At 36.1% G+C, this 17,205-nt stretch overlaps 1 protein-coding gene across 2 annotated transcripts in view; it reads right to left on the bottom strand.

Moving 5' to 3' along the window:
* Positions 1–17,205, bottom strand: part of ARL15 (ADP-ribosylation factor like GTPase 15) — a 215,948-nt gene that overhangs the window by 124,607 nt on the left and 74,136 nt on the right. For both annotated transcript variants that reach the window (XM_014965077.1, XM_014965078.1), the window contains 2 exons: positions 16,646–16,705; positions 5,922–6,130 (listed from right to left, as the gene is read on the bottom strand). In XM_014965077.1, coding sequence (XP_014820563.1) covers positions 5,922–6,130; positions 16,646–16,705 — 269 coding nt within the window. The remainder of the gene's footprint in view (positions 1–5,921; positions 6,131–16,645; positions 16,706–17,205) is intronic.

The following is a 17,205-nucleotide window of genomic DNA, read 5'->3' as shown; positions in this document are numbered from 1 at the left end:
TATTCTATATCTAGATCATCTTCCTAACAGGTCCGAAGAAATTCGTTAATCAGAACAGAAGTTCCTATGAGACATGTAAATAGGAGTTATTTCTGCATTGTTCTAAATATGGCAAGACTAGTATTTCGTAAACATCAGTTTAATAATGTCCTCCTCTCCTGCAAATGTGTTCGTAACTGAAGTCTGACAAATAACTCCTCTGTTCCCGCAAAGGCCACAGTTGTGAAGGAAGCAGCCAATACTCAAAATAATGGAGTCCAGCTCCAAAACAATCTTCAAATGTCAGGGGATACACCTTGGACGAGAAGAAGTATTTGCAGTGAGGGGATTGCAAATATTAAGGTCGTTAAGGTCACTATGATCTCAAAACAGGGTAAGAATCCATATTTTGGCTATTTGCTGCAGTAATCTGAAGATAAATCATTTCAGAAATAGTTTCTTGAGGAACCAAAAATCTGCCCCTGATTTAACTTTGCTATGGATGTCCCTGTCATAATGTACACAGATTTGCAACAGCTGGTCTTTAAGAATTTAGATAGGTAAACTAATTTGAGAGGCTTGACCAGGATGAGAATGGGACAGACTGCAAAGAGCACTTCCATTTTCACTCTCAGGTTAAGTTTTTGTAGCATCTGCTGCTGGAGGCATTATCTGCTCAAAACTGTTAGCTGAGGTACCGCATACATTCTGAAGGTGAACCTCCTCACATGCCACTGCTCAACAGTTTTTTAGCTGTTAAGTAATGTAATCTGTAACTGGTATGTTGAAAGGGTTTCCAAAAAGAAACCATTTTCTCTTAACTAGCAGAAACTACGAAAAGCATGAACTACGGCAAAATAGTATGACGACACCAAAATAAAAAGTAATTACATCCTGGAATTAAACCTGTCATATGCAGCCAACTCAGACTGTAAAGCATCAGCAGGCCCAGAAACCACAGTTTCTATTGTGCTCCAGCTCACCGGCACCAGTGAGAGCCTCCACAGATGCCGACAATCCTGGACATTCTCCTGCAATGGTTATTTAGCTTTAAGACATTTAAGGCATCAATAAGACATTGTTTATCTACAAAATTATTTCCAGACATAAACAACACAGAAGAAACTGGCAGAGTAACAGATACTAGCCCTCACATCCCTAAGGCGCCTCTTCACAAGGAGAGTCACCTTCCACTTTTCTGCTAGCAGAAAACCAAATTAAACACTGTCCATTAATCCCAAATTCCCTAAAATATTCTCAAATAGACAAATACATCACAGTCTATGTAAACATGTGACCAACCTTTCACACTTGCTTTTGCAAATATTGTTTGTAATTCAGAGATATTTTTAATCTTGCTCTATTGAAGAAACAACGACTTTCCTCTGGAGTTTCACATGCCCGTCAGTACCGCAACTTTAAAGTAAGATCTTGTATGGAAGATGAAAAAAACCTACTTGTGATCAGCACCTTACATAACCTTTTGACAACAATATTTAAAAAGATAATACAGTCTTACAATAGACTGAGAAGACTTTTGATTCACTGTCTACTAGTAAGTCTATATTAAAAAGTTCTAGCATTTTTTAAAACAGGAATTTAGAACGTCTCTTCAATGATCTCCTCTGGTACTAGTAGTCATCAATTTATATGTATTAAAGAAGTGTATTAATTGCTGGCACTTTTGGATAACTAGAAGAAAAAACACCACAAGGTTATACTCTATGAATGTCTTCACATGTATGATCTTAGAATAGAAAAGCTCAGTTGGAAGGCGCCTGCAATGACCATCTAGTCCAACCCCAATCTTGAAAACAGCCTTAAATACAAAAAACAAAGAAACTCCCCAAAACCAATATGCTGCCAAACACACAGCCGCTTCACCACTGAACTGGCAAAGCTTCATAGTTCGATTTCTTTTCTGCTTTGGCCAGTCCTTCATGGCTTCCAGAAGTTCCAGATTCAGGTGAGTGTTTGCTTAGTTTAGCCTGTTTCTAAAATACTAAATACCATTTCTAAAATATGGAAAACTTCCAATGCATCCGATCTGCGACTCCTAAATACTGGTCTGACCTGGGAGAAAAGAGACTCTGAGTTTGCATACTGGTTCAAATCACAGGAATCCACTGCAATATCCAGCTTCCAATATTATTAGATAGAGCAGCATACATTCCAAAATAAAAATAAACAAGTTGGTAATCATAGTAATTCTGCTGTTCCCTTGCAAAGCAATTTACAGTGCTTTTATCACCGTAAATCTCCCGTAATATTTTAACCCTGTAACAGAAATCTGACCAATCAAAAACACTTGTTATAATCAAAAGCATTTTTGTGATGGAAAACCAAAAGCACACTCCATAAGCAAGATATTTATTTAAAAAATATATAATTAGGTACACAGTGTTAGAACTGCACCCTGCATTTTGGAAACAGTGACAAAACTGATATGTCACCATCTTCCCATCTGCTGAGTAACTAAATTCATTTTTCACTTGTAACTATTTTTATTTATTAATTCAGGAGGTTTCAAAAACAGCAGTCAGAACTGACATGTATCATTAATCATTACTGTAATTTTAATCTAAAATAATGTTATTTTGCAAATATAGTTGTCTGAGTTTTACAAACTGGTTAATATTATTTCAGCATTGCTCAGCTGAAATCACCTAGCAGCTATTTGAAAACAAATATGTGCTACTGTCACAGGAACAACAAAATAACCTACAAATATCTGTGACAGGGAAGGTGGAATAAACACCATAGAAATTGACATAGGAGAAATAAGAGACACAATATCGTCATTTATAGTTTTTAGAATGAAATGTCAAATTTACTTTCTTAATTTCATTTTAAAGCCAAAAAAATTTGGAAACATCTAAACAGCACCTGGACACAGGAAAAAAGGGTTACAGTTACTGATTAGTATTTCAATTTAGCTTCTCCTGTAATTTTTCCTGATCACTTTAATAATATGAAGGATATCCTTCAATCATGCCTGCAAAATGAATTAGGTTATATTTCATTTATAAATTAAACAAGTTATTTGGATATTCTTGCAAATAGCCGTTATAGTTTTAAATTGAACTGTCCATGACATTGCTTAATACTTAACAGCATGCAGCTTCTACAATATCATTTCTATCTAAGCAATGCATGTAGAAAACACATTAAAATAAAATATAAAATTTTGAAAAACTGAAGCAACTGCACTTTTCAACAATAAATGTAACTAACATCTGTTGCAGAAACTGCTTGGCACTTGTACAGTTTTGTGAAGGATTTTTGTTGTAGATAAATATTTTTCTACAATTACTATTACGTGCCACTCAACTCAGACATTTTCTTTAATTATACTCCAAGGGGTCCTTTCATATCCATTAAAGAAAGGCAATCTGTTGCCTAAAAGAATGCATATATACTTCTGAATTTCAACTGTAATTCATCTGTGTTCTGACACACAAAAAAAAAGCAAGGAAATACCTGTAATTAATGGACTTAGTTCTGCAAAGATGTCTAATAAAACTCTCAATGTTCAAGATATTATTTTTGTTAAATCCTTAAATATACTCCCTTCAAAATAAGAAATGGTCTTATGATTCAGCATTTTACTTTCATTTCATATTTCAATGAGGACAACAGCACGGGAAAAAGCCTTTAGGAAAGCAAGAAAATTCCATTTTAATACAGGCAAAAGTGACTGAATAACACTCCCACTTTGCATACACAGCAAGCACAGGACATGATTTTTTTCAGGGAAAATGTAACAACCTTGTGACATCCTCTTTCTTTTTGGAATTTTGTTTTCCACTCGTCTTAAATTTCAAAGCATATACTGAGTTCTTGATATAAGGCGATTTTTTTTTTCTGAAAAATATGCATAAACTGTGCACATTTAATAAATTCTTGTACTCAGCATCTCCTACTCGAAGTAGCAATCAAGATTTGTTTGCTATGATGATATACCAAAAGATTTTTTTAAAAGAGCATGTAGAGAAACATATTTGAATGCTACTGTAAGCATATAAAGATCTACTCCTCTACTGAGATATCAAGGAATTGCTAATGATGGATGAGGAGAAAATTACAGTACTGCCAATAAAAGAGAAGAAATTTTAACTCTAAACACACAAAAGATTCAGTTCAGGCCCAAAAGGCTATCCATATGGGCTAAACTGCAAAACGGAGAGTTACATGTATAATTTCCTGTGAAGCAAACTGACTGGCATTGTATTCGCTATGCATTGTGAAGCTGGACAAGGAACATTTCTTAAATGACATTTATAATCAAAATCCTCAATTAGCTTTTAACCAAATATGGTCATTTTAACAAGGAAAAAAAGTAGTAAAATAAAAAATACTGAAATAATGTGAAAAAAGCACTTCTGTTGACGGAAACTGTAATCTGTAATTGCAGAGCTATTGCTCTAGGAAAAAAGTAAAAATCAAAACAACATATTTGGATTAATAAAATGAAACCAGTTATGTCTTGGGATATTATTATTTTTTAAGTGAAAGGTTTAGAAATACATGCTTTGCTTTTACATCCCACAATACGCTAGAAGAAACTAATAAATTGATACAGAAAAGTCCATATTACATTTCTTTAAATATTCATTACTTTTAAGTCTCTTTTTGGTTAAACAAGAGCTAAAACTTGTAGATTCTATCCCTGTGTCATTTCGGTTTACCTTTTCATGTAACTTGATATACTAAATACAAATATCTTTTTCCCTTAAGCATGCAGTTTTTGAGGAAAGAACCAACAGTTTAATAAAATATTTTACAGTGTAGCTTACACAGTTCTCACTTATTCTCTTCCTCTTATAGCAAAACATCACTATACTCCAGTCACATTTTCACTTCTCCTTCTTAACATATAATGGGCTTAAATTTTTACCCTCTATTTCTTTTGGCTAATAAAGCAAGCATAAGTAGCAATAAAGCAGTACAGAAACTACATACAACTAACTGTACAAATAGCAGTACGGATTGGTAAGTTTTGCATTTCATTGAATTGGCATTCTTCTGAAAGATCATATTTTAGAGAAAGAATTGCCTCTAAGAAAGCAACAAGATTAAATACAAAACAGCAACACAGTAAGGTACTGAAACAGTTTCACTCTGCTGTAATGAAAAACACCACTCACAGAACGAACAGCAGACTTCACATGCAATCTTTAATAGGAAGAGTCCTTAAGAGTCATAAGGGACGTTTATGAACAGAATGACATAACCAAATTTTAACTTCTTCCTACAACTTCAGAAGAGTTATTAGAGTTTCTCATGAAGAATTGGTAACTTTCAGTATTTCCTCAAAGGTTTGTGACATGATAGGAATGTAGGAAAGATGTGTTTTTCAGAAACTTAAGTGCAAAAGTTACACTGAATAGAACAATTATATAATTTACTATGTGATAGCTATAAATTAGACAAAGACATTACTCCCTTAAAGAAGGAAATCTGAACAAGTTAAGGACTTCAAAACAGGAATTGCAACTCTGCCCTCACATCAGTACAAAGCAGTTCAGAAAAAAAGCTTTTACATAACAGACAACCTAGGGCTGGAATCTACTGTTTTAAGCAGTTGAAAGAATGGCGTCATGCAAGGTTAAAACTAATAGCAAATAAAAAACCCAAGCTAAATAATAAGTCACTGTCCCAGCAGCTTTTGATAAAAGTAGTTTAAAAATGTCAAAATATGGTGAAAGTAGAAGAACTGTTCTTATCCAAGTACTAATTGTCTGTTTTCCAGAACGACTAAGCCTGTATAGAGCGCACTGGACTCAGTTCTTAGGGGCTGGGACTGTTCTTGGTCTGTGCACTTACAGATAAGAGTAACTGAGGCCAGTCCTTAAGCAGGATGTCAGGGTAATAATTAAAACCGGGGGGGTGGTGTGCAGAGAGCAAACAGAAACAGGCAAGATGCCGCCTTTGTAACATACCTCTTGTACGGAGCGAGCTGCTGGCTTGTCTTGATGGTTGGCCAGTATCAAAAACGGCAAAGTACATAACTGTGGGTGCTGGAGAGCAGAATGCAGTTCATTCCTAGCAGTTTCTAGATCATCTTCAGAGGAGGCACTGTCTAATACAAATATTACCCCTTGGGATCCTTGGTAGTAACGACTCCAGTATTTCCTGATATTGTCAGCCCCTTTCAAGACAATAATAAGAACTAATTAATACAAGAATAATTAAACAGATTTAACACTTGTATCTGAAAATAACCCTTCTACATAGAACAATCAAAGCAACAGGCTAAGTTTTCTCTCTTAAATAATAATCATTGAAAGAATAAAAAGGAAAAAAGCAACCATAAATGCAACACACACACAAACCTCAAATTAACATTGTTTAAATAAGAAAGGAATTTAAGTCAATGCAGTTTGCATCCCCAAAAATTTCTGCTCCATTAATGAGTTACTGGGAGAGTTACATTAATGAGTACTGGCAGAACTACCACGCTTTCAGTGCCACATGGTCTAATCTACACCATCTCACAGAAATATCCTGATACTAATGCCTAAACCTTTGCCTATTCTTTTTTACTTAGCCCTGCAGTTCCTTGCTGTAACCTGTAACTTCTGTGATGGCAGCTGCTCATTTCTGAGCATGATAAGGTCTTTCAGTTCATCTCCAAACCATCAGGCAAACACTTCCTAATTGGGGAAAAAAGGTGTCAGGAAAGCCTATTAAAGTAATTAGACACTTAATGAGGTGAATGGTGATACAATAGTGAGTTGAACAGTGAATGAGGAGCTATGGTGACAATATGCAAAGGCATTCATTTCAACTATTTTGCTCGGTCAGCCACACTAAGGATTCTGGGAGAGCCCAACAGTAGACACACAAGGAACTGTACAGGCTTATGTGCCACAGTAATTTTTTAGGACACAGTTCGGCAGCACTCAGCCGTCTCAACAGAAGCCAAGCAATAAGGCTATCTACAGAAAGATTTTGTCTCCCCTGGAGAGCAGCATAGGTTGTAACATTGAGGTAGGAAAAAAAAAAAATATTTGACAGCTGTCAAACTATCTAAACTACGATTTGGATATGGGCTCGTATTTTTATGTCTAAATCTGGCTCATGGGAACTAACACTAAAGAGTGAACAGCAGCAGCAATAGTCTAGTATGAAATCTGACATGTGCAAGACAGTGATTTGCAGAAATGCACTGAAGGTATCCTTTACAGACACTTTTCTTACTTCGACATAAGGAGAAGTGAACTTTAATGTAGACACAAGCACTGATAATAATAAAACTTCATTTTTTTAGTAAAACAAAACTACACAAAAGTTCTGAACAACATGCAGACAAAATGACAATTTCATGGAACATAATTACTTTAACGTTGATATGACACTTAAAATACTCAATTTACACATTGTGCAACAGCATAGACAGCTACTAAATGAAGGTGAAGAAATAAATATCTAAAAAAGTTTACACCATATACTTTAGACACACAACTTGGAGTATTCAAATCTTGCCCCATGGAGTCACTGACTTCTCTGTACTGGCCACAGCAGAAAATTAGGCACTCTGTTTCTTTATTCTGTACCTAGCACAATTTACATGGCTAAAGAACTTTGTGAACACATGCTATTTCCTATAGAGAATACTGAAGTCATACCTGAACAGGTTTTTTTCTGCAAGAGATCTAAAGAGTTGATTACTTAATGGTAAATGGTCATGGGACTTACTAAAGACCTTCCCTAATTTCTCTATTAATATAACCAGACTCAAAGTAACAATACACAAATAGGAAAGCTGTTTCATTTATTTTATCATCAACTTCTGAAGATCAAGATTACTTATAAAGAAGAGAGATTGCATTGAAAGCTAATTGCATGTTTCTGTACCACTGGAATATTTACCAGTTATACTTGTAAAGAATTTCATAGCATCTGTTAGATGTCCCAGTCTTTCCAAACAGCTGTCCATGTCAGAACCAAGTAGAGCAAGTTGCCAGAGGGACAGTATTTACATAGCCACACACAGCAGTGTCACAGGCATCTGAAGTATCACATTACTTTAAAAACTGGCAGAGAATCTTTTTCAATGAACTGAAAGGCCAACACCATGATCGGTTCTTTGAAGGTCTTTTTTTTTTCCTAGTAACAAAACATACGTCTTATTTATTCTAAGCTTCAGCCAGCTACTTTTCAATCACATGTCGCTGCCAGACCCTGAGTCTTATCTTTGTAACCATACTATTTCTAAAGAGAAAAAATGTGTGCTGAACTGCAGAGCATTTGGCCTCCTTTTATCCAGGCACATGGAAGAAAGCAGCTCACAGATCCCTACATGGACCACTAGAGCCAGAAAGGCAGTTATGCTGATTTGTTGACGTTACGGTCCTGTCTTTTTGGTTCAGGTACTTCAGCTGCTTGACTTTGTTTCTCCACATCAACTGCCCTAAAATAAATAACACCAAAGCATAGCAGTCCTTTTCTCTCCAGCCCTGGCCAGTCGCCATGGCACAGTTATAAGAACCAACTAAACCAACAAAACTTGGCATTTCCTTCAGGATGTCCCATTAGAATAATGACCTGCTCTGAACTTGCTTACACTTGAATCCTGAGAAAATCACAACCTGAGGTTTCATTAAAAAATTTGCACTAAGCAGACAAGAAAAAAGACTGACTTTAGGGTGCCATTTTAACTCATTTTTCTGGCAAACACACTTGAAAAATAATTCTTGGCATCAATAAGCTATCAGCAACTGGAAATCACAATTTCTACAAGACACACAAGCCTATATTCTTTTGCCTTAACTCTTCATATCCAGGGATCATAACCTGCTTCTTTCAGCAGAGCATTTGGTAAAATGTTGTGGACTTACCATGGGCAGGAAATGCTGGCCTATGAACAGTGACCGAGCCATTGGAGTTAACAGCATGATAAATTCAGTCTTACAGAGCAAGCAGTGTGTGCTAAACTGCACTTCTAAAAATTACTATCTTATGAACTAATCTTTCCATTTATTCCAAAGCTTTTTAAGACAAGGAAATTCAAAGTTTGAGTTCTTCGGCAATCAAGAATGTGGCATGCATCGATTAGATATCCTCAGGATCTAGAGACCACCAAGACAAAACCAGACACTTAACTGGTACCCAAAAGATCCTATCAAACAATAGTAACACACAAGCGTCTAGGTTTTTCAGCCTAATAACATGTGTTTTGCTAACAGCTTTGCAGACACATGGCTGTTTCTTCAACTACTTTCTGCCTAAACTAAGATTAAAAAAAAGAAAGATAAATAACTCAGCTAAAAATCCCTAAAATATCAGAAAAATGTAACAACAATTTACATTAGACCTAGGGAATGTGCTATATAAAAGGTTCACTAAAATGTGACATTAAGTCTAGTGTTTTTCTCAGACACAGGCAAGAGCCACGACTCATGCCTACACACATGATTTGTTTCCCTCAGCAATGAACCCACGGGAGTGGGTTGAGTCCTGTGATGTGACTAAAACATACCATTTAAAATAAAGGGCAGGGGGAGAGAGGGACCACACTACAACACAATCACACTGCTTATTAGAATAGAAAAGATAGTATTCGGTCAAACATAACCTTGAATTGCTTTCTAGAAGAAATAATCAAACCAAAACAAAAAACACCTCTACAGAGAAACAACAGGGTGCTCTAATTAAAAATCCTAATCATTCAACATTACTATAGGGCAAGTTTATTGAACTAACTGTTTTCATTTGTAACTTTAAAAATATCAAATAAATAATTTCTGATTATCTGCCAGGGATATAGAGTGTCCATATTAACATCATTTATGATTTGTATCAGTATCAATAGTACCCTCTCAAATGCCCCCTGGAAGCTGGGAGAAGAATTTGAGAATTATGTGTAGTTTGATACACATCCAAAGCAGGTTGCACAATTATGCACTTCTGTAAATATTACACAAAATGCAGAACTGCAAATCTTTATTTCAGTTATGAATACTTCTGTGCATATCTTCATTCACAGGAGGTTGAGGATTTTCCAGAGAACAGCACATAGCATTACAGAAAAAAAAAAATAAAAAATCACTGAAAGCAATTTAAAGGTGTCGAATTCGTTACTTGTCAAATTTGCAGCAAGCTTCCATCAAGAGCAGAATGAATGTTACACAGCCGTTGCTTCAAGATAGTCTAGCCTGCACATGAAAGCTCTTGTTCACCTCAAAATACACCACAGCTCCAGAAGTTATAGTCTTAAATCCAGGGAAGAACTTTTTTTCCTTCTTACCAAAACCAGTTAACCTGCGGCCCTGAAAGAATGCAGTCTGCAACTAGTTTTTCTACAACTTCAAATATCCACTCACCTGAAACAAAGACACCTACCAGTTTTGAAGGATTTATAGTTGATTAAAAGTTTATCTAGATAATTCCTCTACCGATATTAAATAGACTATTTCTAATTAGCAAAAAGGTAAAAAGATGCTAAGGAACATGTCAACTGTGCCACAAAATCTTTGTGTATGATACAGAAGTTTCCCATCAGTGTAATGTCAGTCACCATTCAGTTGCTACTTTGAATTGCCACTGATTATCACTAAGTGGCAATACAGATGCTAAACCAAAATCCTCCTCAAGGTTCAAAAATCCCAGGGCTTTTCCTTCCTAGGGTTTAAGACCAAGTGACCACAGCCAGCTTTCTCTAGCATTTCAGGTAGAGCAGTCCTGCAATCATGCGCAAAGCATGGCAGCAGGGAATTGGCAGGCTTTTTTCATGAAAGAGGAACATTTTGAGATTGCTAGATCAGCTATATTGACTGCAGCAATTCAACAACAATCTGAACAAACAGCATAAAACAACCAAAAACATTGAGGAATAAATTTCCTGCTTTTATAGTCAATATATGCAGAAATCAGAACTACATTTAAGTTTACTGTGCTTATTTTTACTTTTCTTATCAAACTGAAGTTTATGGAAACCACCTCTGTCATCTCTTATCTACCTTCCAGCCTTCCCCAGTGAGATTAACCTGGAAGCCAAGCCTTCAGTATTTTCCCTATTAACTAACTTTGGTGCCATCTCCAACTTTCAATCTCCACCTGTTAGAGATTTAAAACTGTTAGAACAATATTTAGGTTGCAAGCACTTGGAAGTTTTAAAAACACCTGCTCATAGAAAGTCAGTTTGATCTACCTAGGCATGTGTATTTTACTACCATCTGAAAATAAAAAACACAATTTGAAAATAAACCCCTTTGTCCTAGTCAGGAACATGAACTTCTTTCTAAATTTCATTTAAAAATCTTATGGATTATTTCAAAATATAAGAAAATATGTGTCCTGTAATCTACTCTAATGTTTAGTTACGCCTGAAGCTTTAATAGTTTGCAGCAGGTGGCACACCACACTAAACTGGACTTCACGTATGACAGCTGTTTTAAAAAATCACCTCTACTACTTTTTCCTTTTTAAGGTTTTTTCAAAATTATTTTTTAAAGGCGCAAACACTCAGTAAATCCTCCAGGGCTAGCAAAGAATGGCTGGCAATGAGAAAACCATCTGCCTGTTTCCTCTCAACCTATTACCCCATCTCTGCCCTTCTTCCACCTCTGGTGGAGGACTAACTAACAGCCAGGATCTCAGAACCAGCCATGCAGATCCCCAGGCTGATGACTGCTGCCAGCACCCAGCAAGGTTCAGATTCACTCTCCTCTGAGCTGCAGGCACCCCTTTGCTAACAGTGCAGGCAATCTCAAATACAGCTCAGAACACATCTTCCTCTATGGCACTCAAGCATAGCAGGCACATAAAGAAAGCTGCAAGTCTACCACAGCTGTGCATTTCTGTCTGTCTAGCCCTTCTGCTGACTGGCTCACAAAAGTTTGAAACCACTTTAGCCTTTGAAAGGATCAAGGCCTTTTCTGCCTGGATCCAAAAACAAATACTTTTTTATTTGTTTGGTTTTTTGCAAAGGAGTTAATTAAATACAGGTATCATTTCTGATGCTAAACTAGGCTGCTAAACTCTACCCTTTGATTCAGCCTGAAGAAAATGGAGCTGCAAATCCAACTGCAGACAAAGGCTTTTTAGCAAACCAAAGGTTCTACTTTTCTCTCCACAAAACACCCCCATCAACAAAAAAAAATCAGCCCCCTATCCCACCAAAAATGTAGCCAGGAAATTTTGCCTTTCGCTTATCATATTGTACATAGCTTTGATAGGCGTTGCTTGCACAGCTTCTACTTGTTTTGAATAAGATAGGCAGCGAATTGTCTATTCACACTGTAAAAAGCTAACTATAGAAAAGTAACAATATTTCCGAAGAACAGTGGAAAGATTGTTCATGCTGAATCCTTATCAGAGCTTCCTCACCACTCATGTTAATGAGATCCGTAAGCAGGTGTAAGTAACCTCTCTTATCTATGAAGTGAGGAAACTATGTGACACAGCCAGGGCTTAGGCACCATTTGAGCTGCAGGCTGAGTATGATTGATAGCAAACAGATCTAACTTGAATGCTTACGGACGCTGGACATCTCTGTGCGACTCACAGCTTGGACAGCTCATCAGGGTCATCTAAAAATTTCATCTGCTAAGACGTTCTGTAAACTGTTAGATGCAGCTATGTCACAGATGGCATTGCATGCGCTCCACAACCAGATTTTGTAGAGGTGTCAACTGCCTTTTAGTCAAATACAGTACAGAGATTTTACTGCTTTGTGTTACTAGGTCCCTGTGAAGATGACTTAGGCTGGCATTTGCTTGTGGGATCAGTTTTCTGATGACTAACTAGATGAAATTTTAGCTGCTTTGCCAGGCTATGTTGCTAGAAGGGCGTTCAGTACTCTCCTCTACCCCCACAGAGCAGAGGAGACTGATTTCCATAACTATTCAAATTTTAATTGCAATTAGTAGCTCAAAATTATTTTTTCCCCCCTCCCTCATTTTTTTTGTAAGGCAGAAACTACCTGACAACTGTTTCCATCTTCTCCAGGGGTTTATATTTTCCATTCAACTTGAACTGCATGTCAGCGTGACTCCCCCTCCTACTCTCTCTTCTTCTGCTCTTTACTTCCAAATTAAGGCAAAATACGCATGCTTTGTTTAACCAATCTTGTTTAAAGTTATTTGTTCTCAAGCTCTTACCTAGACATTTAATTTAGCTGGCCTAAGAGCGTGAATTTATGACTTTGGTCATGAAGCTGAAGAAGGAGTAGCAGTGGGGAGGACAGTTCTCATCTCTTTTCCTGAGCACACTCAACCAACTGGAGAATCAAGCAGCCCTGATATTAAGCACTCCCCTCTTGCTCCTGCTAACATATTTTGTCTTAAATGAAGTTTCAAAGATGACTTCACAACATGTTGATTCTCTATGCTTGTGAAAAAGGCCTTTGGGTGGATTACGAAAACATAACACAAACATATGACAATATATTTTAGTACGTAAAACAGAGAATGTTACTAAACCCTATGAGAAGTTGTTAGTATTTTAAAACTTGGTAAGAAGATAAAGAGCTGTTCACATCCAGAATAATTTCTTTAAATTTGACCAGGCTCAGTATTTGGCATATCACCAGTAGTTTCTAAACCAACATTTAGAAGATAGCAAAATAAATTATAGCATAGACTTATTCTAAAAAAACAACTGTAAGCTTTCAGTTGACCCCCCGAATGGACCTACAATCTTGATTTAAGCCTGAGTAAGTATCTACGTCACAACAGACACCATGACTTCGCATTCTGTTTTGACAGCATTACAACAGCAAAGAACTGAATAAACACACTGAATAAATGGTGGTTTCAGGCACTGTGTCTCCAGGCTGGAATCTGTTAGATTCAAAGCAAAAGTCTCCTATTGCCTTTGCACTTTCATTAGCTGTCTTGAGAATAAACCTCAGCGTCCGGTATCCCAAACTTCTTTCAGCAAAACACCGTTAGAACCTTCTGAACAACAAATGTTACCATCTGCCTTATTTTTCCGGCTTTTCCTCACTCTCCTATAAGTTTATTGTGCACAATTTCATCCTTAGTTCCCACCAGAGATTGCTGCACCACAGCAGTAAATCATCAAATCTGCAATTTCTTTCTATACTGTTATTCAGCTGAGTTGCGTAACATAGGTATTTCCAGCTATCCTGATGAGAGTACAATCTGAAAGAATGTGGACTAGGGCATTGCACATCTTCACAGTAATCTAAACTGCACCCATAATTTATAGATTAATATTTTTTTGGGGGTGTGGGGGTGGGGGTAATTCTTTTTTTTTAATTTCTCAGGGAGCAGGAAGGGATTATTGGTATATCAAAATAGAAACTTGAGAGAATGGGCAGTTCAACTTCATCAGTAAATAAAGCAAGACCTTTTCAAGTAATTCAAGCAGGCCTGTTTAATTTGAAAGCTATATATACTTTTGTATTCAGGATCAAATTCAATGTTTTTAAACAAAATATTTAACATTTACAAAACTGGACAGAAAACCTTCTTTTCTGGTGGGAAGGCAGCCTACTTTAGGAAACAAACATAATTAAAAAAATCAGAAATAGGATTTTTTAAAAAATATTCTAGTATCGTGTTCCTCAAAGAAAAATTTCTGCAAAAAACTGCCGAGCAAACCTGGCTCCATGTCCCTGATACTAAAGGCTGATGAAGAGATAATCAGACCAGGAAAAGACAAAAGAGGAGAGACTGTTTTCTATGCACTTTGCCTGAACATTTACAATCTCTACAGAAATGAAGAAATTGCAGTTGCCTAAACCTAAAATATCATTTTAAAACAGAGTATCAAAAATTAAAACAATCTAGAATGTCACCCTTTGAATAACGTGCAACAGCAGACAGTGATTGTTTAAAATAGATGCCTTTCTACCCTCCTCCAAGTTTACAAGATCAAACATCTGGACAAGGTCTCCACACTACAGTGATTAAATACGTAAGACAATTTTCTTCATTTTCATACAGTAGCAAGAGAGAAACCATACATACTCCAGAAAGCTCAGGTTTTACCTTAATCAAAAGGAACACATCTCTCAACTAGAAGATTAAAGGCTGAACCTCAACTTTTGGAAGAAAAACTTTTGGAAGCTTGCCTTAGCTCCCTTAACTAGGCAATGAGAAGCTATCAAAATCAGCGTTTTCCTCCTATGTCATAGAAAAAACAGACCATTTCTAAGTACAGACACATAAACATCCATACTTAAAGGAAACAAAATTTAAAAGTGGGGTAAAAAAATTCTGACAATCCTTCGACTTTGGGAATAGATAAACATGTGAAAAAAACAAATCAAATATTCTGGATTACTTCAGAACATCCTGTCATGAGACATCAAAGCACTCCACTGAGATAAGGTTTCTCATAACATACATACCTGCATAAAATAAAAGTTGTAAGAACAGAAGAGACTTTATTAAGTTATGGAAGAGACTTTAACAAGGAACTGCTATAAAATACTCAGATTCAATTTTTGATGTAAAAACTGTATTTACATATACGAATTATGTATTTCATAGAGATCAGGCAGTGGAATGTATAAACTGGGCTGCAAATGATTCATCCTATTTCCAAAAAAATCCCAAAAGTGACCTAAGTGAACATTACGCAGATAACACACTCAAGCAGAACACACACTATCCCTGTGTAGTGGTCTCTTTATCGATGAAAACTTCTGCTTCTTTTACAGGATACATGCTCAAACAAGAACATGTATGTTTAAATCCATGGAACAATGGCAGTGAAGAGGAAATGCTACCCTTTTAATACGTGCTTATCTCAAAGCCTTCTTAAAACAGTTTTAGATAAGACAATCATCATGAAACTTGATTTGATCTCATGAAACTTCCTTCAAGTTAACTTCTACCCCACAGCATTTAAGAAAGGTTTGCACCTTGTTGAAAATCTACTGAACATTCCCAAGATTCATTCTACTCTATTTACATAGATAACAAAGATCTACAGAGATTCTAGAATATAAAGAAGATCCATGTGGGTTTTTGTTTTTTTTTTTTTTTTTTTTAATTAGAACAACATTAGATTAAATTAGACTCTGTAAGAACTCTCATTAGAGAAATGTTTTCTTCCTTTTAACAGAGCTACCTCTTGAATACTTAAGACTCAGGGTCAGAATTGGGCAGCCAAATTGCTTACCTGGATACAGACACGCAGAAAAACCACAAGCACAAAACAACCATCCCTCCAAAAACTCAACAAATCCAACAATAGACTAGATCTTAAAGAATATAACTCATTGGAAGTTGGCTGTCTTTGCAATACTTTCAGTGATGCAGTAAATATATTGGTTTTGCCAAATGTTCACATAGTTACTTGAGCCTCAAAAGTCACCTGAGTGCTCCTAAGTAAAAGCTTATACATACAATAAACACAGGGAACGCACATCCTTGAGTTGCAATGTGAGCTGAACTACAATTACAGTCCAATATGTATTTCTGTGTAGCTTAACCATTGCAAGCTTAACCATCATTACACTAAAGCAATACACCACGCACTCCGCTCCTCCTGCCATTTACTTTTTGTTCTTTGTAATCTGCATTGTACAATTTTTCACAACTTTATCTGCTGTGATGAAACACAGGTTTTAAATTCCAGACACATGATTCATCATTTTTTTAATTTAAAACTAACAGTTTTGTATTATTTGTTTGATGAGATTTAGACATTACAGTTTTTAAAATCAAGTGAATAAATGCAATACCTCCAAGTTCTTTTACGTTCAAGATAGCATTCTGGAATGGCACTGCTTTTATACTGAAACCTAAGAACAGAATAAGAGTATCAGTAAGTTATTTGTTAAAGAAGCCATTTGAAATCAATTACATACATACAGAAAAGACTAGATTTTTCATCACGAACCAGAATTTTGCATGTGAAATTCTGTTTAAACACGACGTTTTAAAATATCAGTTATAAGGGCAGGGGTGATAAATCAGTATGAGCAATTAAATAGTTGGCACACATAACATTCAACACAAAAGTTCCAACCAGGCCATTTGGTAAGGAATCAGTACAGGATACACCTTTATAAAGTCATATTTTAATGCATCTGGAACTAAAGTTTAGATTTCAGACTACCAGTAGCATGAAGTGATCCTTCTGTGATTTTCAGGAGAAGTGGAAGACAACATGCAACTCAAATCACTGTTTTCTTACACTTATACTTCACAGATTTAAGTTACACTTACAGTATTAATCCTGACTATAATGTTATTAACAGAAAGATCCTTTTACAGACCTAAGTGGTATGCATTAAAATGG

This window comes from Calidris pugnax, unplaced genomic scaffold, assembly GCF_001431845.1.
Source record: "Calidris pugnax isolate Ruff unplaced genomic scaffold, ASM143184v1 scaffold273, whole genome shotgun sequence".
Classification (NCBI taxonomy): Eukaryota; Metazoa; Chordata; class Aves; order Charadriiformes; family Scolopacidae; genus Calidris; species Calidris pugnax.
This window is presented reverse-complemented; position numbering and strand designations above follow the sequence as displayed.